The following is a 19,738-nucleotide window of genomic DNA, read 5'->3' as shown; positions in this document are numbered from 1 at the left end:
GCTGTTAATTTCCTGCGCCCGCTCCCGGCAGCTGGGTGCCCGGCACGGGCAGGTTTGGGCAGGAGGACAGTGGAGAGGTGATAATAACTTGTCTGTCATTTTCCTGGGACGTGTAGCATCTTGCAAACCGCAAATACCGTTAACCAGCTTGGGTGAATCTGTTACAACAGATTCTGGAAGATGGGGCCTGCAGTGGGGGCTTTTATTTTTCAAATGATTTTTTTATAGCCCACTTTTATCCACTTTCCATGCATGCGTGTGCATGTGTGTGTGTGTGCGTGTGTGTTTAGAGCCACATTTCTCTCCTTACTTGGGTACAGACCCATTCGCGCTCCCCACCCTCCAAGGCCACAGACCCTCTCTCCCCCTGGAAAAGAACACATGGCATGAAATTGATGGGCTCGATCCCCTGAAACTCACACAGGAGCCCAGGCCAACAGCCCCTGGGTTGTGGACCCCTCGCCCCTTTCTCCTTCCAGGTGAGGAGGGGTCTCCTTGCACGACATGAGTCCTAGGGCCCACTCTGGCAGAATCCCCTTCACGGGGGCCTCGTAGCCTGTCCTGGGGCATGATTTCACTGCTGTCCTCACGCGTTCGTCGTGCAGCAGAGTGCTGCGGGGGTCATGGGGTGGGCTCTGACAGGCGTCAGGGAGGCCTGTAGGATACCAGGAGGGCTGGTCCCTGCCCCAGGGAAGCCACCAGCCAGGAGGGGGTTGGGGGCACATGTGACAATCACCTCAACCTGTTCAGAGCACCTAGTGTCAAGCTGCAGCTTCCATGGCCAAAAGGCGGTGAAGGTCCACTAACGAGGATACCCACAGCCACAGGCCAGGGGGTGGGAGGCCCTGGGGAGCGCCGAGGTCTCGCTGTGCCTGGCCAGCAGAGTGCCCAATAAGGGAGGCTGCTGTGATGCCTCGACAGCTCTTGGCTGGGGGATCGGGATAGCCCTGACTAGGAGCCCAGAGAATGAAAAACCAGAGGCACAAACACACTTTGCAGATGCCAAGTGATCCTCAGCCCTCACCACTGTCTCAGAGAGTCCCAGACGCTGTGGACAAGAAACTGCCCACGAGGGAGAGGCGGGCCTGGGGCTAGGTGGGAGACCCCTTGGGAGCCAGGCAGCCTGCCTCACCATGACCTTGAGCCAGGTCCCAAGCAGGTGAGCAGGAGCCATACGAGGGACTCTCAGGGCCTGGAAGTGCCTCCCCCTGGAGACGCTGAATGCACCCTCTTCGGGAGAGGCCCAGGAGCCAGGGGGCCCCCAGACCACAGGGCCTGAGTCTGGTTGGTCCTGTGTCCAATGTGTGGCTGCCTCCTGTGGCTTCTGTCCTGGGCCCAGATCGGGGGTGGGGAGGGAAGAAGGTGTGTGCTGAGCCAGGCAGAGTCCCCTGTGGAGAGTGAAGGCCCAGTGGGCCACTGGGTCTGCAGCTGAGGTCCACACCAGAGGCCTGGCCAGCGGGAGACAAGGGCCACCCTGAGGAGAGGGAGCAGGCCTGGTGGGTCCGGGGTAAGCCAGGAGGCAATGTTTGGCTAAGGGGTCTGCCTCTGCTGGCATGCAGACCTGGGGAGACAGAAGCCAGCCCCCTGAAGGGGTGCAGTTATGCTGCCCTCTCAACAGGGCTCCCAGGTCCACCCTTGCAGCCATCACTCACTGGCACCTGCTCTGTGCCGGCCCTCACATTGCCCCCCCAGGCCCTGCTACTCTGTTTTAGTGAACCAGAGCTTTGTTTCCAAAAGCTCCCAGCTAAGCCAGAGTGCTCTCAACAGGGCTCCCAGGTCCACCCTTGCAGCCATCACTCACTGGCACCTGCTCTGTGCCGGCCCTCACATTGCCCCCCCAGGCTCTGCTACTCTGTTTTAGTGAACCAGAGCTTTGTTTCCAAAAGCTCCCAGCTAAGCCAGAGTGGACCAGCACCTGGCTGGCTGACCTTCAAAGCTCTATCTCCTGCCTTTTGCCACCACCAGGCTTGATTTGGCGCCTGGGACCCGAGATCAGGGTCCAGACATACTGGCCTTAAATCTCTGGGTTCCATAAAGACCATGTAGCACAGAGGGATTCAGGTGGACAAAGCAAGACACAGGGGCCAGGAGGGACACATGCTTCTTTCCACTGGGGTGGGCTCAGGCCCCTCAGGGGCAAGGGAACCAACAGGCAGGGGGACAGGCCATCTTGTGATCGAGGGCTTCCAAGCAGCTGGCCAGGGGGCAGCTGGTCTGGGTGGGGGACTCCAGCCTCGCTTTGCTACTGAGATGCTGAGAGCCCAAGACCCAATCCCCCGGCCCCACCGGCCACTGTCTGGATCTACTGAGACGGTCCATGTGAGGTGCCCAGAGGATGCTGTTCAATCTCGCTCTGTCCCAGCTTGGGCGGAAGGAGCCATCCAGGCGGGATGTGGACCTCCGACCTCCAGGCACCCCATCTGCATCCTTGGGGACAGGCTGTGCTTGCAGGGGGCCCCAGAATGCCCACCAACAGCCAACCCTCCCACTCTGAAGACACAAAGGGGGGGCGCGTTCAAAGCATCATGTGCAGCCTCTGCCTCCCCAGCCGGGTCCAGACACGGCTCCTCTGCCCACCAGCTCGTTGTCTGACTCTGCCAGCTGGACAGCTTGTGCCTGTCTTCCCTGGATGCCCAGAGAGGAACGCCTGCAGTGGGCAGCCCCCACAGCAGGGCTCTCCTCCGGCCTCTGGCCTCATGGAGAAAGTGCTCTGGCGACGACCCAGTGGGCAGGGCTGGGGTCCAGGCCACTAACTGTCCGGCCTGGGCAGAGCCAGGAGGCTGGCAACGGCCCACTCTGCTCACCACAGACAGGGCCCCTTGGCTGCCGGAGGGAGAAGCCCCCTCCCACATACACCCTGACCTGTGGCTGCAACAAGAAGCCAGGATGAATCAAGGCCTTTAGGGCTGGCCCTGCCAGCCATAGCAAATGGAAGGGCTCCTGGGGTAGCGGGCATCTTCTGCACCCAGGACACTCCCAGGAGCCCCCAGCTGTGGCATGCCACTCTGGACACTGATGCTGGTCTGGTGCACCAGGCACAGAGGAGCCAGCTCTGCCCCTCAGGGCCAGGGGCTGGAGTGGAATCAGCACCAGCTGGAGGTGGCTGGGGAGGAGTTGGGAGGAGGAGGCAGGCTGCGCTCTGGACACTGATGCTGGTCTGGTGCACCAGGCACAGAGGAGCCAGCTCTGCCCCTCAGGGTCAGGGGCTGGAGTGGAATCAGCACCAGCTGGAGGCGGCTGGGGAGGAGTTGGGAGGAGGAGGCAGGCTGCAGACACATGGGGGTGGCCATTTCTCAGCTTTTAAGGCAATAGTCGGCTGGGATCTAAGTTTTCACTGAACCTTGTAAACACCCAGTGAAGTGTCTGGGGCTGGGAGAGTTTGGGTGTCTGAATATCTCACTGCCCCCTGCAGAGAGAGGTACCTCCCCAACTCCAGGCACAAGGAGATGGTCTGCCTTGCTCCAGGTGGCGCTGCTGGAGTGGAGGCGGCAGCTCTGCCGTCCCTGGGGTGACCCTGGGCTTTGGGCCACTGAGTGGTTATCTTGATGGACCTCTGAGCTTCTTCACCGCAGCCCAGAGTGCTGTTAACTTTCTCAAATGGCTCTTCTGCCCTAAAACACGTTGTACTGCCCTGTGGCCCCATCATAACCCTGGGCTTGTGATCGCCAGCCTCGGCGCCACCCTGAGCCTCTTCCTGCCCACGTGCGGTGAGCACTTCCCTTTCTAGCTCTGACACCCTAAAATTGTCTGCCCCTCCCCTGCCTGAGACTCCTCAGAACAGAACAGTATGGCTGGAGGGGGCTGAGGGGCTTCTCCACCGGAGGCAGGGGCTGGACCTCCAGGGCCATGCCGGCGGATTCTGGCATCGTCCATCCATGCATTGAACTTGGCTTCCAAGTTTGGCATCTGAGAAAATCCCACCGCCAACCCCTGGCCCTGGCAGAAGCCCACCAGGCTGGAAAGCAAGTCTCCAACTCACTGCTTAGCTGCAACCCTCACCTTGCCCAGAGACCCACAGGACTCAAGGTCACCCAGGACCCCATCTTGGCATGGTGCAGGAGAAGCCTGGGGTGGGCCCTCCCCTGCGGTCTCTCTTCCCCACCAGTAAAGTGGGGCTCATGGAACTGGGGGAGTGGGGGGGGCAGGCCAGGCTGCTGAATGCATGTGTGGCCTGTGCTCAGGGCCAGCCCACCTGACTGGACCTCTGACAATGGTCAGCCCTGAGCGTTCTAATTATAAAGCATTCTTGAGGAATTGTCATGTGTCAATAAAAAGCAGGCAGTGAAAGCCCATGGTGGGACTCTCCACCAGCCGGCCGCGATTTCACTCACTGACAAACTGTGACAGAAGAGCTCACTGGGGGCCAAGTCACAGGCTGCATCCCCTCCGGCCCTCTCCCCCAGGGACGGGCAGGTGGACCTCTGAGGGGTCAGCCCCTCCTTGCCGTTGGTTCACCTGGTGTCCCCAAGGGCCCCCCAGGATCCTCCCCACAGAGCTGGGAGCAGTGGGCAGGGTTGGGGGAGAAGGCTGCTCATGGCGACGCGGCCAGGGGCTTTTCCAGCTGCTCGGCAGATTGGAGAGAAGAGACCACCCCTCTCATCCAGTAGCCCCGGGAAGCTCCCCCTGTGAGCCGCGCACAGCACCAGCAATTGCTGTGATTTTTCCCTAAGTCCTGTTTCCCCTAATGACCCATGTCTCGTCTCCACAGCAAACACTGTTCGAACTCTTGCCTTGGCTTTAACTATGCATGGTTGCTTCCGGAGCCAGTAAAAGGTATTAATTCCATGTGTGCATTCCATAAACTTTTAGGATAACGCAAGTGATACCGCGATCGTGTTGGGACACCTCCGCTGTTATTCTCCTGCCTGCAAACCTCCGAGGGGCTGGAAAGTTTTCTCCCGAATCCATCAGGGTTGACTCAGCCCCATTCTCCCCAGGAATCCCTCGGAGAGCCTTTGTGCCTCCTTGGCCCGCTTTCCACATGCTCCTCCTGGGGGCAGGGGCCTGCATAGCACGTGGTGCCAGCTTGCCCCCCGATGGACGGGTGCATGCACACACTGAGTCTGAGGGCAGCTGGGGTCACTCGGGCTGTGTCCAGCCATCTATCTGTTCAAGGGCTCCTGGGGCAGCCGTGCCATCGCACCTGCACATACCCCCCCCATCCTGCCTCATGACAACTGCCTCCAGGTGCCCACAGATGCCACACTGAGCCCGGGCTTCTAACCACACAAAGCCTTTTTACATAATCTCAGAGCCCTGTCCCCAAATGTCCCAAACATAGAGGACAGCCCCCTCCACTGGCAAGGCCACACTGGGGGCAGCAGGCCCTGCAGAGAGCACTGGGGGTGCTCCGAGCACCACACTGTCCTTGGAAGGGTGTAAAACTGGGACAAAAGCAACAGGTGTCACCAGCGTTGGCACAGGCTGCACCTGTCCAACTGTCCACCTGTTCCATCTGTCCACCCAACTGTCCCTGTCCACCAGGTGCCAGGCCCTCCCTTACAACCGTGATCTTTCCCAGTGCCCATCTCTCCTCAAATCCCCAGTGGGTTCTGAAATGGGATAAGCCGCAGCCAGGACGATTTGACTTGCAAATGGCAAATGTCACCAGGCCCTGTTCTGAGAACAGGTGTGTCCCCACTGAGACTGGCGGGCTTCCTCCCCTTTAAGATGGGACACTGAGGGGCAGAGAGGGGGAGAAACAGCGTGGTCACAGGCAGACCTGTGACCTGACCCCAGCCGGTGGCTCGGTGGTTCGGCTGCACGCCGTCCCGCAGAACAGTGTCCCGCCCACCCCCTCCAGCCTTGCCTGGTCACTGGTCACTGGTTTACAATCTCAGAGACAAACACAAATCCCTTCTCTGGCTGCTCAGTTACCCGCAACCCGCCGCCTCCTTCTGGCTTTCTGTGGGGGGTCTGGGGTTGTCAGAACGCTGGGCAGAGACCTGTGTGTGTGCATCACGTGTGCATGTTTGCATGTGCACGTGTGGGGGTGCCCGTGTCTATGTGTGACATGCACAGCAAGCCCGTGAGCTGAGGGTTCCAGACCCCCCAGTGCTCAAGGAGATCTGGGATCTGAGAAAAGCTGGTCAGGGCAGATGGACCACCCGGGGCTGGGGAGACCCACAGTGGGCCTCAGTGGAGCAGAGGCCAAAGACCCCATTAACAGCTGTGGTCACTCCGGGGTGGGAGAGGGCGTTTTTCCTGATCAGGGAGGGGAAGGAACGCAGCGGCCAGCATGGAATTGTACTTGAGCAAATAGGAATTATCTATCAGTTACCAGCCGGCCGGCGTGGCAGGGCCGAGGGGGCCGGTGCTGAGGCGCAGCAGCGCCTCTGGGCAGCGCCCGCACAGCCGGACCCTGAGAGCTGAGAGCAGCCGGGCTGCCCGGCGCCCCGTCCCGCACCGCCCCTCCCTGGGCAAGGAGCCAAGCACTCGGGGGTCTGCTCCCAGGGGGCCAAGGTGCCAAAAATCTCATTATCAATGTTTGTCCCACCTCCACCCCCTGTGTTGGCAGGGCTTGGAGGGGGAGTGTGGGCGCGGGGTCCTCCTCTGCAGCTCAGCTCTGCTGGGGCTTCGGGAGGGCTCTGCAGGGAGGCAGCACACCTGGTGTGGTTTGCCAGCCGGGGCTGCTGGGTCCTGAGCAGACCACTCCATGGGGCCACTTAGGGCAGGGCAGTTGAGACCAAACCGTGTGTCCCCTGAAACCTGATGCCACACACCTAGCAGAGGGGTGGCGGAGGCCCCCAGGTACAGGGAGGCAGCCAGGAGGGGGCAGCTCCTGTCCCTTCCTGAGGACCAGCTCAGACGATCTGAGCTGCTCCAAGCCCTCCCTGCACTGCAGAGACCCCTCCAGCACGTGGGGAAGAGAGACAGGGCTCCCACCAGCTGCCTGTCAGGACTCCAAGGAAATACTGCTCCAGAGACCCCAGCAACGCAGATCCTGAGAACAGAATGTCAGTGTGGGAGGGGCCGAACCCTCCCGTCCCCTTAGAGGGGAAAGAAAGGACTGAGGGGACAAGTGTGAACATGGAAGAGGAGTGGTAGTGAGCCGCCTGTCACTGTAGGTGTGCAGGCATAGGACGCCAGGTGTGGGGGGGTCTCCTGACCTGGCTTCAGGTTACCCAGCTGGACCCCCAAGCTGCGGTGGAGGGACGTCCTGGTCCCCTACCCCCACAGGTAATAGAGTACAGAGAAAACCTCAGCAGGTGCAACTCCTGCAGAACCTCTCATTCAGGAGGACCAGGCTCCACAGCACCCCATCACCAGCACCACCCTCAGAGTAATAAAGACAACACACCGGCTCCTGCCTCGCGCTAAGCTCTGTGCTGGGGACCGCACAGGTACTCGGGTGGAGAGCCCTGGATGAGGTGCCACAGTCATCTGCCCATTGGAGCCCCACGTGGCCCTGGGCCAGCAGCCGGGGGACCCTGCACTGAGTAAGGGCCAGAAACACCCTCAGGGGGCCGTGGCCTGGAACCCAGACCGCAGACTAGCCATGCAGGACCATCCCCAGCCACTGCAGAGCCCGACCGGGGCTACCTTAGGCTCTGCCACGCTGTCCGGCACCCCCCAGGAGCTGGGAAAACAGCAGCTACGGCCAGAACGGCTGTGGGAACCATGAGACCCGGTTCTGAAAGGAAGGAGCCTTGGGGGGGGGCCCTGTTCAGTGCTCCACAGGAACTGGGAACACAGCCACTCTGCATGGACTTCTCTGCTCCAGGGGTCCCACTTCCAGGTGGAGGCTGGGGGCCAGTACAGTTGGAGCCTGTCGGGGGCAGGGGACGCTGTCCCGTGGACAGACCTGCTGGGCATCCCACCCGAGTGGGACGTGCTCAGCTCTCCCGAGGTGCTGGGATCGGCTGGGCACACCTCCTGCAGCCCACCACGGGAGCTGGGGTGGCTCACACTCCTTGGAAGGCCCTTGAGCTGCTCTTCCTGCCCATGCTCTGTGCCCTATACTCCTGGGCAAGAGTCCCCACAGCCTCTGCCCTATGCCTTTTGGTAGCCCCTTCCTTTCTGGCAGAAGTATGGGCAGGGCTGCTCAGTGGTTAGAAACACAGACCAGGCTGGCCACGGGGCTCCCACTCCAGCATCCCACTTACTACTTGCATGACTCTGAGCGAGCTAGTTTCCCTCCCTGTGCCTCAGCTTCTTCGGCTGTAAAATGGGAACAATAATAGGTGCGACCTTGTAGGCTGCTGGGTGGTTGCAAGAGTTAACTAAACTCAAAGAAGTCAGCACAGTGCCTGGTGCACAGTTAGTGGCCACATGCATGTGGAATGTTATCAAAGTTGGCAAAATCCCCGCTATAGGCTAGACTGTCCCAGGGGTACCGCACCAAGTACCTGAGTCTTCAGCTGTGCTTCCGTTCCTGACTTCCCTGTCACACCCCAATGCTCAGAGATGACACCCCAGACTCAGTGCAGGCAAAACCCACATCCACCAACCAGCAGACACCCCTTGCTGCCTGGAGGAGGCGGCTTCTGTGGACCCCAGGGCCAGGCTCAGATGAGCCTCAGCAGCAGAGCCCCTGCCTCTGCCTGGGATAGGATTACAAACCAGAGCTTCCAAGTGAGTGCAGGGAAGCTGGCCAGAGAATCTTGGCAGAGACAGCCTGCCCCTGCCCTGTGGACCTCACTGGCGGGGCCACATCCGTCCCCTCTGGGGGCCTGCAGGAGGCTGGTCGGCTCTGACCAGTCATCCGAGGGGTGGGCACATCCAGACTGCCCAGCCCCAAGACCCGCCTCCTGCCCAATGCTCCTCCCGGCCAGGGCCAAGTGTGAACCACATGTGGACAGCAGATCATGCTCGGCCCTCCCTAATTGCCCAGGATGCAGCCACTCCCCCCAGCCCGCAACCCGCCAGATGCCCTCTGCAAGCAGGGGATAACTTACCGTCCAGGTGGCCGACTTGGCCGTGCTCGACTGTTGGAAAGTGACCTCAAAGTGGTGGGGGCCAGGGTAGTCCGTGTTGGAGGGGATGACAGGTGCTGGGGACATGGCGTCGAAGGTGGAGCTGGGCTGCGCGTAAGGCGAGTGGGTGGGCACGCTGGCCGCGTGCTCCGGGGCGTAGGGGCTGGCCGAGGCCGCGCGGCTGTTCATCTGGTCCATGGAGCTGCTGAGCAGATTGAACTGGGCCTGGCGCGCCGGAGGGGAGGAGGGAGGGAGAAACACACACAGTGGGCTGGAGGGAGGAAGCCTCAGCCCCGTCCCATCCCGTCCCGTCCTGGGAGGTGTCCTGTTACAGGAGCCTTAAAGGGCCAGCCAGCTCCAGTCATCCCAAATATTTCCTCGGGTCCCCCCCCACCCCAACAGGCCACTACTTGTGCTGGGATAAACTGACATATTCACCTCGCCTCCCTCTCCTTCAGCCTCCCCGGGTGCCAGGGTTTCTGGGGATCCACCCAGCCTTTGACGAGGTGGAGTCAAGTCTGCACACCTGGAGGGGAGCTGTCCGGTGGGGGGACTCCCAGTCCTTGACACCCACACGAGCTCCACTGAGCTCTCCAGGGGCAGCGTGAAAGTCTGGACATCCTCCTCACCCCTCACCCCCATTACAGCTCAAAGAGGGGAGACCCCAGCTCCAGGGAGCCAGGCAGTGGGGGAGGGGGGTGGGGCACAGGGCGGGCACACCTGGGCCTGGTGCATGAGGTGCCTGGGAGGCCCTGGGGGACTAGAGTTGGCCCCTAAGTCCAGCTGTCTAGGTGGTGGGACAGGGTCGGGGTACACATTAGCAGCTAAGCCACATTTCCCCACTGGTCCCCGGGGGCCCAGATCACCGCCCTTAAAAGGCTTCTTTAAGCTCATCGCCATTAGAATGGCTGCTCCCCACTCAGGGGCCAGAGAAGCCCCAGGTGGGGTCGGCAGCCCCACCCCCAGCCCTCCTGCTGGCAGAGTTCTCTGGCTGGATGCAATCTCTCAGGCCCCTCCCTAGGGTCCTGGCAGCCCAGCCCCTCCCCAGGACCACACTCCCAAGGAGTAGAAACTCGAGTGAGTGTGTCCCTGGGTCACCCTCCATGGAGTCCTGGGCCAAGAGGGGATGGGGTCCCACACTTCAGTGCCTCCAATCTAGGGCAGAGCAGATCTCACCTAGAGGGCCACCGAGGAAAACCACCCCCTACCAAATCTGGAGGCTTCAAGCAGGAGACAGGTTTTGGAGGACAATACACAAAGGCTGGCCAGAGTGGACGTCTAATCGCAGACGCCTAAATAGAGCTTTCTCTGTGCCAGGGACATTCCCGGGTTCAATGTACACAAACTCATTTAGTACCCACTTCAGACCCAAGGTGGGCACTGCTATTGTCCCTGTCTTTCAGATGAGGAAACTGAGGCACAAAGCAGGGAAAAGGATTTGCTCCAGTGATACAGCAGCCCTGGCAGTGATACAGGAGACTGGCGGTCAGCAGGCAGCGAGCCGAGAACCCCAGGGATGACAGAGACCATGAACTGGGACCTCGGGTGAAGGGGGGAACAGGGGCAGAGATGAGCAGCAAGAGCAGGGGGACCTCCCTGCCCTCGGGGGGCTCAAGCTGTCCCAGACCTCGACCATGCTATGCATCTGATGGAAACAGACGCAAGGCAAGTCAGGGGACAGTCCTCTGCTGAAGGCTGCCCAGCATGGAGGAACCTCCTCCAGGTGAAGCTGGAGGGGGAGGGTGACAGGTGGCTCATTCTTGTCACTGCCAACACCACTACTGCCGAGGCCTCCTGCGGCCAGTCAGGTGCTGTTCTTGAATGCTCCAGCCTGGGATCAGCTTACTGCCACCCAGAGTGGATCGTACCCCACAGCAGGGCTCAGTGCAGGGACGGCCACACGGGCTCAGCTGTGAGGGCCTTGGCTCTTGCTGAAGCTGCGTGGGCTGTAAACCCGGGGGCCACCACCAATGGGACAGGGTCCCCCTGCAGGGCAGACCCTGCCCACCTCGCCGACACAGCCAAGGCCTCCTTCCCTGGTTTTGTTGGGCTCCCCATGACCTTCCTAAATTCTTTTCCACAGGACCTACATGGGACACCAGTGTCCACTGACAGGCAAATAAATAACCAAACTGCCATATGTCCCCACAGGCACCGACACCCACTACAGGGTGGATGAGCCACGAACACATCATGGTCAGAGAGAAGCCAGACACAGAAGGCCACAGACGGGATGACTCCACCTTGTGCAGAATGTCCAGAAGAGGCAAATGCATAGAGACAGACAGCGGATTCGTGGCTGCGGGGCTGGGGACAGGATGGGGGAGGAGACAGCTAACGGCGCGCAGGATTTCTTTCTGGGGTGATGAAGATGTCCTGACATTGGCAGCGGATGGTTGCACGTAACTGTGCAGATGCTAAAAACCGCTGGATTGTGCACTTTAAAGGGGTGAACTGTATGGTACGTGAATTCTATCTTAATAAAGCTGTGAAAACACACGCAGAGGGAGGGACCCGGCCCTCACCCCTCCTGGTGTCAGCTCGGAGGTCACTGATCCAAGGGGCCAGCTCTGGCCACGCCCCACGTGTGCTGTCACACACCGGTCTGCGTGTCTCAGTGACCCTCCTCTGGCAGGGCTCTGCCTGTCTCCTGTGCTGGACCACGAGCCCTGCAAGGTCCCCTGCTGTCCTGTGAGTCCACCCGACAGGGGGAGGACATAGGGCCACAGTGAGAATGCAAAACACCTCGTTTGTAATTTCAAATTGATCACATGCTGAAACAATCACGGTTTGGGACAAGTTAAATTATTAAATCACTCCCACCATTTTCTTTTCACCCTTTCGAATGTGGCTACAGAACATGCAAAATACGCAGGAGGCTCAAATTCTAGTCTATAGGACGGCGCTGGACGAGACCCGTCCCGACCCAGTTCTCATTACAGAGGGGGCTTGCTCAGGAGGCCTGCTGAGCGAACGGACAGACGGACTATGGACGGACGGACGGATGAGCTAGCGGACCTGCGAGTGATGAAGGGGGCGGGACAGGCGGCAGGACGCCCCCCACCGCTGCTCAGGAATGAGGACGGGACATGAGCCGGCCCCTCCCACCCCCAATACTGGGTCCCAGCCTGCCACCCCCAAGTCTCGATGGTCTCTTCTCTCTTTCAGGTGACCAGCGTGACCCTCCCAGAAGGGTCTTCCCTAAGCGGGTTGGGGTCCTGGGCAGCAGGACCCTCCTGGACTCATCTGATCCCCCTGAACAAGGATGGTGCAGCCACGGCCTCTCCCGCGGACGAGGGCAGGGTCCTCACCCCCTCTCTGCTCCATCCCTGACAAGAGGACGGCCCAGGCCAGCGGAGCCAAGAGCCCGCACCTCCCCTGCGCGGGAGAAGCAGGGAGCAGACACAGGACGACACGGTTCATATTTTAACTTGTCCACATTCTTTAATGACGTGAGGAGGGTGCCAGGGAATTAGTCACTGCACCTAGGGGAGAGCTGATAGGATCTCTGCGCCCAGCAGCAACAGGGCAGGAGGGAACCCGGAGCCTTCCAGCAGGCAGGCCCCAGTGCAGTTCCAGTGAGATGCAGAGAAACATCCGCTCCACGTGCAACACACCCCAAGCCCTGCACCTCACCCCCGGCGGGCCAGAGCCCCACGCAGCCTCCCCCAGCAGAGCCCTCGGCTCAGTGACAGTTTGTGGTCAGGTGCCTCTGAAGCCCCCTCCTCCCCCAGGGCCAGTAGGCCAGTCTGTCCTGGGCCTCCTCCGTTCCTGCCTCCCCAGGGACACCCCCTACACTCTCGCTCTGCCTGTGGTCACGGTGCCCATCAGATGGCAGAGGCTTTGCAGCTGCAGCTTTGAGTGCAGCTGGAACCGCAGTGCCGAGGAAGCCTGGGCGGCATTTTGCATCACCAGCCTCCCTGGGCATCTCAAGAGGCCTTTCCTTCCGCACGGCTCTGAGGACTCTGCCCACGAGCTCCTCTCCCTATTTCCTTCTTTGCTTGGGTTGGGGGCTCTGCCTGGGGCCCGGCTCCCACCTCCCATCAAACTGCCAATAAAAGGGAAGCCTGGACCTGAGGCCGAGGCGGTGGAGGCCTAACTCAGACCTGTACAGAGCCCCAGGGTCCTACAGAGCCAGAGGACCCTGGAAGCCGAGGTGAGACCCACTTGGCAGTAGGGAGGAACCTGGACAAAACCAGGACTTTTTTGGTTTGTTTTGCTTTCGGTAAGAACTCCCAAGATAATGGGCTAATTGGGACACGCCCGGCCCGCGGCAGCCCACATGTACCTGCATGTGCACGCAGGAGGGCCCTGAGCGAGCGGGAGCCGGAGAGCCAGCGGGTGGCCTTCCCTCCAGCGTCCAGGCCACTCACGCCCCAGGCATCGTGGGGGCCCCCAGTGCCTTGTGGCGGGGACTAGGAGAGCACGGCCCCTCCCAGACCCACAGCATCTCACACCAGACACTGTCCGGGGCAGGACGATGCCCAGGAGCCTCTCGTGCCTCTGCTGGGTCAGGTTGACCCCTCCAAGTTTGCTCCACAAACAGGCATTCTGAGCTCCCTGCCATCCTCCAGTGGGATGCAGGCTGGGGGCCGAGGGGGTCACACCTGCCGCCCGGGGCACTGGAAGTCCAGGGATGGCCCTGTGAGCCCTGGCTCTGCACAGCAGGACAGACTTGCTCCCTGGGATGGGGGCTTCTTGGGCTGGAAGCCTTTGGTGGCTTGATGATTTCTGCCCCAGTTCAAGCATTGGAAACAGGGTGTCTCCATGGGGTTCTGGGGGGATCCAGAGACCAGTGATTGGAGCTGGGGGCAGCAGGTCAGAAAGGGACACCTGGAGGGGGTGTTGTGAGTGGAGGCCGAACAACGAAGCCTCTCCTGGGTGCTTACAGACCAGAGAGCCTGGATCTCACAGGCCCATGGCACTGTTCTGATTCAGTGGGCAGGACACAGCTTCTGGGGGGCCCATGTGTGGGGCGTCTGGTCAGCTCTGTGCACCCCCCAGCCTCGGGAGCCTCATCTCTCGTCCCCACACTCTGCTGGGGCCTTCCTGGCTGCACGTGCGCTCTGGGTCAGCACTGGGTGGGGGCAGTGGGCTGGGCAATGGGCGGTCCTAAATGGGGGCCTCTCTCTTGCCTGGCTGGGCTCAGGTTCCAGCCCGGTTCCCAGACCTGGTCTTGTTTAAGACACCATTCCTCTGGGCTGGCAGCAGGCAGGTGACCTCGCCCCAGAGAGGAGGGTCAGGGAGCAGAGGCCATGTGGGAACTGGGCTGCCAGCTCCCCAGCCCCCTCCAGGATGGCAGGCAAGTGTCCCTCCTGCTCCTCAGCCTACCCACCCATGAGGAGAGGAGAGGAGTTGGGAGAGGCCGGAGCCCTACAGTCCCTGTCCCACTGGACCGACACCCCCATCTGAGCCCTCTGGCACTCCCTGTGGGCCAAGCTGGGGACCGTAGTGGCTGGGCATCCCCACAAGGTGAGCAGCAGGCAGTGCCCAGGGAGGCTAGTCCTGGAACCATGGTCTGTCCTCGGCATCCCCATGTCCTACTCAGCCACCCTCAGGAGCCAGGCCTGTGCTGTCTAGGACCAGGGTGGGCACCACCCACACGGGTGACCCGGCCCCCGGCTCCACCTTCTGGGCCTGGGTTTTCTCATCTGCAGAGGGAGATAAAATCAATGTACACTCTGTAGGATCGCTGTGGGGATCAAGAGAGGGTCCAAGAAACACTGTAACCCGTGACTTTTCATCAGGGTAATAGCCCTCGCCAGGGGACCATCTGGAAACCAGTATCTGGGGAACTCCCTTGAGTGTCACATGATCTCCCCTCATTGGCACAAAAACCCAGCAAGGAGGAAACTGAGGCTGGGCTGGCTCCATGGAGGAGCAGGGAGTGGGCCCCAGATTCACTCTCTCAGAGCACAGTCACAAGTGCCAGGCACAGGGATGACAGGGGTGAGCGGGTGCTCTCGGGGACAGACCCTGCTGCCCCTGGGTGGTCAGCTCCCTGGGGCAGGGATTGGGGTCTCTCTTGTTCCTTGATGCATCCTGGCACCTCCCCCACACCTAACACTCAACTGGATGCTCAGAAACTCTTGGTTGAATGAAACAGACCCTGAAACACACACAGGCAGTTCCAGCCATGGCAGCCCCACTGGTGGAAGTGGCCATAGTGTGTGCTGACCCCGTCCCTGACAGCCGGAGCCCAAGCCTGGAGAATGCCCGGGGCCAGGCCTCCTCCCCAGAACACTGCGAGGGCCGGGGGCTTCCCCCGCACCCTCCTCTGCCCAGCCCCTCACGGGCATCAGCCTTCCCTAGAGGCCAGCAGTTCTCCAGGAGGAAGTCTCAGCCACAGACGACATCGCAGCTTCCTGCCCATGGGTTCAGTCCTCTTTACCAAGCTGGATTTTGTGGTTTTAGTTTAAAGATTCCCACTTGACACATTAACTGTTTAAAATTTGTAAATCATCTGGAGTGATTTTTTTTTTTTAGATGTAGATGGAAAATAAATTATTTTTCTAAAGCTCGTGTTCTGGTTCTCTCCCAATCTTTTATCAAAATCCAGGATATGAAGACAGGAGAACACAGCAGAGTGAGACAGGATTAGGACTTGGCCCTGGGTGACAAAGGACAGATGCAGGGCCCTCCAGAATGGAACTCCAAAATGACTCATGTCATGTCTCCAAAGGCCCACATTTCAGGCCGACTCACCCAGTGGAGGAGACTTGAGGGGAGAGAGGACACCCGCCAGGGGTGTCCCAGCACGGGGAGAGAGTGTCCATTTGTCCCTGCCACAAGGGCCCAAAGACGTGACAGGTGGAACTCCTGTTCCCCAAGGGAGCCGCCGCTTCCTGCCCCTTGCACGCTGCTGGTCCGTACCGCAGGGCTTTTGCTCGAGTCATTCTGCTCCTGGAAGGCAGCCCATCTCTTCCCCCATACAGCCTCTCATGCTCACCTCCTCCTGGAAGCCTCCCAGGCTCTCTCCAGTTGTCTTCATATTCTGGGGCTTCCTCTCCCACTTCTCGGGTATAGTAGTGAGCCTCATAACACACCCCTGCTCCAGGCTCTCCCCCTCTCTACCTACCTGTCCCGGGTGGGCATGGGCCCTGGGCGGAGCTTGCACATTTCTAGGAGAGGGGTCTTCCATGCAGAGGCACTTAAGTTCTCACCAGACCAGAAGAAACTAAAGCATCGTATTGTTTTCCATTTTATTGCTGGAGGGGAGGGATCTGTTTTGCCTCTGGCTGTGAAAGTTCCAAAATAATTGTTCACTCCTTATTAAGAACTCTAGCAAAGAGCTCTCAGCCACCCTGGCTGGGCGCGTCCAGGGCTTCACACCCTTGACTCAGGGTGTTCTTTCTAGGTTAGCTGCATCTCCCTGGTCACACCTGGAGACTATGACCACTCTGCAGAAACAGCCAGTGGAGATGGCCCACGTGGGTCCGCCAGGCTCTTCCCCTTTGTGACCTCAGTCGGGATCACAAGGTCACTCTGGGGATGCCCTGTGGCCTTCAGCTCATGGTGGGGCTGCCCCCAGCTCAGTTCTGCCCTCCCTCCTGCTCAGAGAAGGAGGCTGGAGAAGCCTCCTCCAGGTGCCTGGGCTGGCAGGTCACGGGGAGCGAGACCAGACAACCAGGCACGCGGATCAGTCCTTCCACCCCCGGGCTGGTGCATTCCCTCTCTCTCTGGTCAGCAAGCTCCAGAGGGTCAGGACCACATCACGGGCCCTGGACTTGGCAGGGGATCAGGAGACTGGGGTCTGAGCCCCCCTGTCACCACAGCTGTCTGGTTCCCATCTTTGTGGAAAACGGGCAATCAGTGTCAGCTATGGCTCCCTCACAGCCCAGAAGTAGGATCCGAATGGGACTGGGAGAGACGTTGAAAAGCACCGAGGGAGGGGCCGCTGGACCCCCCCGGACACTCTGCTGGTCCCCTCCCCAGGTCTCCGCTGGGCTGGCTCCAATATCACCCCCTCAGTGCGACGCCCCCAGCCCCAGCACTGCCCGCTGCCCACTGGGCATTTAGCTTGTGGGCCCCCTGGGGTTATTCTGCTTCCTGAATGGGACAGGAGCTCCAGATAGGGGCAGAGACACGGTCTGACCTATCTGCCACTGTCGGCATGGCGCGGTGTAGGGTGGCACTTGACAGATGTTTCCAGACCCAGGGTCTGCCTGGTCAGGCCCCTCCCCCTCGGCCTCCCCCTCCATCCGGGCAGGGTGTCTGAGCTCCCAGCTCCCAGGGACTAGACTGTTGTGTTTCCCTGTTTTTTAAGAGTAAGAAACTTTCAAACTCCCTGATCTTCTCTCGCAGGCATGTCTGAACTTGGGCCCAACCTCACCCAGAGGTTAGTGACTGACACGCAGCCTGGGCTTCGGCGTGGAGATAACCCGTCCCACTCGGAGCGAGACCTCCATCCTGCTGGTATTTCCCACAATATCTCCCGGAGTCTGTGATTAAACGGATGGAAATGCCGACAAGATTCGACTTGTGCTGGGGGGGAAAGGCTCCCTCTCTTGAAAATATGCACACAGCACCCTCTCGCCTCACCCGGCGCGGAGGCAGAGCCTTGCCCAATCCCATGCCAGGGCCATGTGGAACTTTCCACACTTCGCACCAGAGAAACGTGCCCCCAGAAGCCCCACTTGGCTGCCCAGACATGTGTCTGCAGGACCGCGAGGCCCGAGGCCACCCTGCCGTCCCGCCTCCGCCTGCACACAGCTGCCGAGAGGAGCCGGGCCGTGGCCTGGACCCCAGCGCACTGCAGAGGGGGCCCAGTGGGGTCTCCAGGTAGCCCACCCTATCTCCCAACCCTCCAGGCTCTGCGGTGTGACCCATGAGAGGCAGGTGGCCACAGTACGCACAGACTTAATTTAACCACAAGGGTCCAGGCCCTCCCACCAGGTGCCGAGAGCCTGGAATGAAGGTGGGCACCCCTCATGCCAGCTGCTGTCCGCCTGGAGCACCACCCCTGCCTGCAGCCCAGAACCCAACGCAGGTGTCCACACGTGCACACTCCCCCCCAGCCTGCCCTGCCCGTCCATCTGTCCATCCTGCAAGTGCTAATCTGGCACTGCCTGTGCCAGCCTTGGGCACGGTGCTGAAGACATGTCACTGAGGGGACCGAGAAGGAGGGCTGAGCTGAGCATGGGGGCCATGACAAGCATAGGGCATGGGGAGGGTGAGGCGGTCCCGGGTGTGCCACTTCCACGGCCCTCAGCGAGAAGGGGATGATTGAGCTGGGACCCAGCGCTGGAGGAAAAGGCCCCAGGAACCAGAGACACAGCTGTAGCCCACTCAGGGATTGCCCAGCCCCCCGCTCTGCAGTCCTTCCCCAATTAGTGGGCTCTAGAGTGGACAAAGGGCCCGACGCAGCCCCCCGTGAGCTGGACCAGCTCCCACACAGGCCATTCACAGCTTCCACACGGTTTTCCTGGGCTCTGCCATCCCAGGCATCCTCCAGGTGCTGGGGAGCAGCAGGAGACACACAGACACACAGATGCGGTCCCTGCCCTCCCACCTGACAACAGCAGAGAAACCAGCAAGCTAGTGTGTCCGGGCCCAGGGGCTCAGGTTCAAAGGAGGTTGAGGGTAAACAGCCAGACAAGGGAGGCTACCAGCCCTGCAGGAAGTGACAGATCCTCCGCAGGCACTGGGTGAACGGGGCAGGGGTGGGGGTGGGCGGTGATGGTTCCGGGCTGTGGTCCAGCTGGGCAAAGGGCCTGTGGCCAGTGGAAGAGCCGAGGGCCCAAATGCAGCAGGGAGAGGTGGGCAGAGCTCTGGGTTTGAGCAGAGGAGGGACATGGCCAGGGTGGTACTGGGACCCCCCTCTAGCTCTGGAGTTGAGAACATGCAGCTAAAGCGGTGGCAGGAGACCCCATGGTTGAGTCTGAGACACACGGGATGGGCGGCACTGGGCCCCGGGTGTACTCAGAGGCAGCGCAGACAGGATGTTGGGGGTGTCGAGAACGGCTCCGGGGTTTTGGCCCAAGCAAATGGAAGACTAGGTCTCCCGCTAGCTGAAAGGAGGCAGCGTCACCCCTCGGGGACACGAGGGGAGCTCAGTCTGGGTCTAGTCAGTTCAGGTCCCACCAGGCTGGGGCTCAGGGGACCCGGGCGGGGGACAGAATCGTGGGGACAGAAATAAGACCCAGCCGAGGCGCAGTGTGCACCAGGCACGGGCTGGAACAATCAACCCCTCCCTGTGCCCCGCCTGCCCTGCCACTCCCAATTTGGCTCTGTTCTCTCCAAGCCGCCTCCTCGGGAACCCTACCCAGACAGGTCCCCAGCTCTCAGCAGCGTCCTCACAGCCAAACCCTCTTCGTCCCTGTCTCTCCCGGCTTCCCTGCTGCTCCCCCGTGTCCCCCCTAGGCCTGCCTCCGATGCTGGGGCGCAGGGAGCTCTGCTCAGCCCGGCTTCTCCCTGCTCCCTCCATGCAGTCCCCACCTGGGCTGACTTTAAACGCCACCCATGCAGCGGTCTCTGCACTCCCTCCTGCCTGTGCCTGACTGTCAAGCAGCCACTCCAGGCCAGGGCCCTGACTCCTCGCCCACCTCCCATCTTGACCCCCCTCTGGCCTTTTCATGCAGGGCCAGGCTCCAGATGAAACCTCAAACCCTCAATCTTTTCCTCGAATCCTTTTCTGCCTTTACTCTGAAAGTCACCTTCAAGCTCCATCCCTCACCTGACCACCTCCACTGACGTCCCCAGCCCGGAGCCCTCAGGTGGCCACTTCCAGGCCCCTCAGCAGCACTGGCCACCCCGCCCTCCCTCCTGCGGCTGCAGAGCTCCAAGCTCTCCCCCCCCCCCCCCCCCCCCCCCCCCCCCCCCCC

General features: G+C 60.8%; 1 protein-coding gene across 5 annotated transcripts in view; it reads right to left on the bottom strand.

Annotated features, from left to right (window-relative positions):
* TP73 (tumor protein p73) overlaps positions 1–19,738 on the bottom strand; it is a 46,418-nt gene that overhangs the window by 14,154 nt on the left and 12,526 nt on the right. For all 5 annotated transcript variants that reach the window (XM_008574556.1, XM_008574558.1, XM_008574559.1 and 2 more), the window contains one exon: positions 8,898–9,140. In XM_008574556.1, coding sequence (XP_008572778.1) covers positions 8,898–9,140 — 243 coding nt within the window. The remainder of the gene's footprint in view (positions 1–8,897; positions 9,141–19,738) is intronic.

The sequence above is a fragment of the Galeopterus variegatus genome, unplaced genomic scaffold (assembly GCF_000696425.1).
Source record: "Galeopterus variegatus unplaced genomic scaffold, G_variegatus-3.0.2 Scaffold1065, whole genome shotgun sequence".
NCBI classification, from domain to species: domain Eukaryota; kingdom Metazoa; phylum Chordata; class Mammalia; order Dermoptera; family Cynocephalidae; genus Galeopterus; species Galeopterus variegatus.
This window is presented reverse-complemented; position numbering and strand designations above follow the sequence as displayed.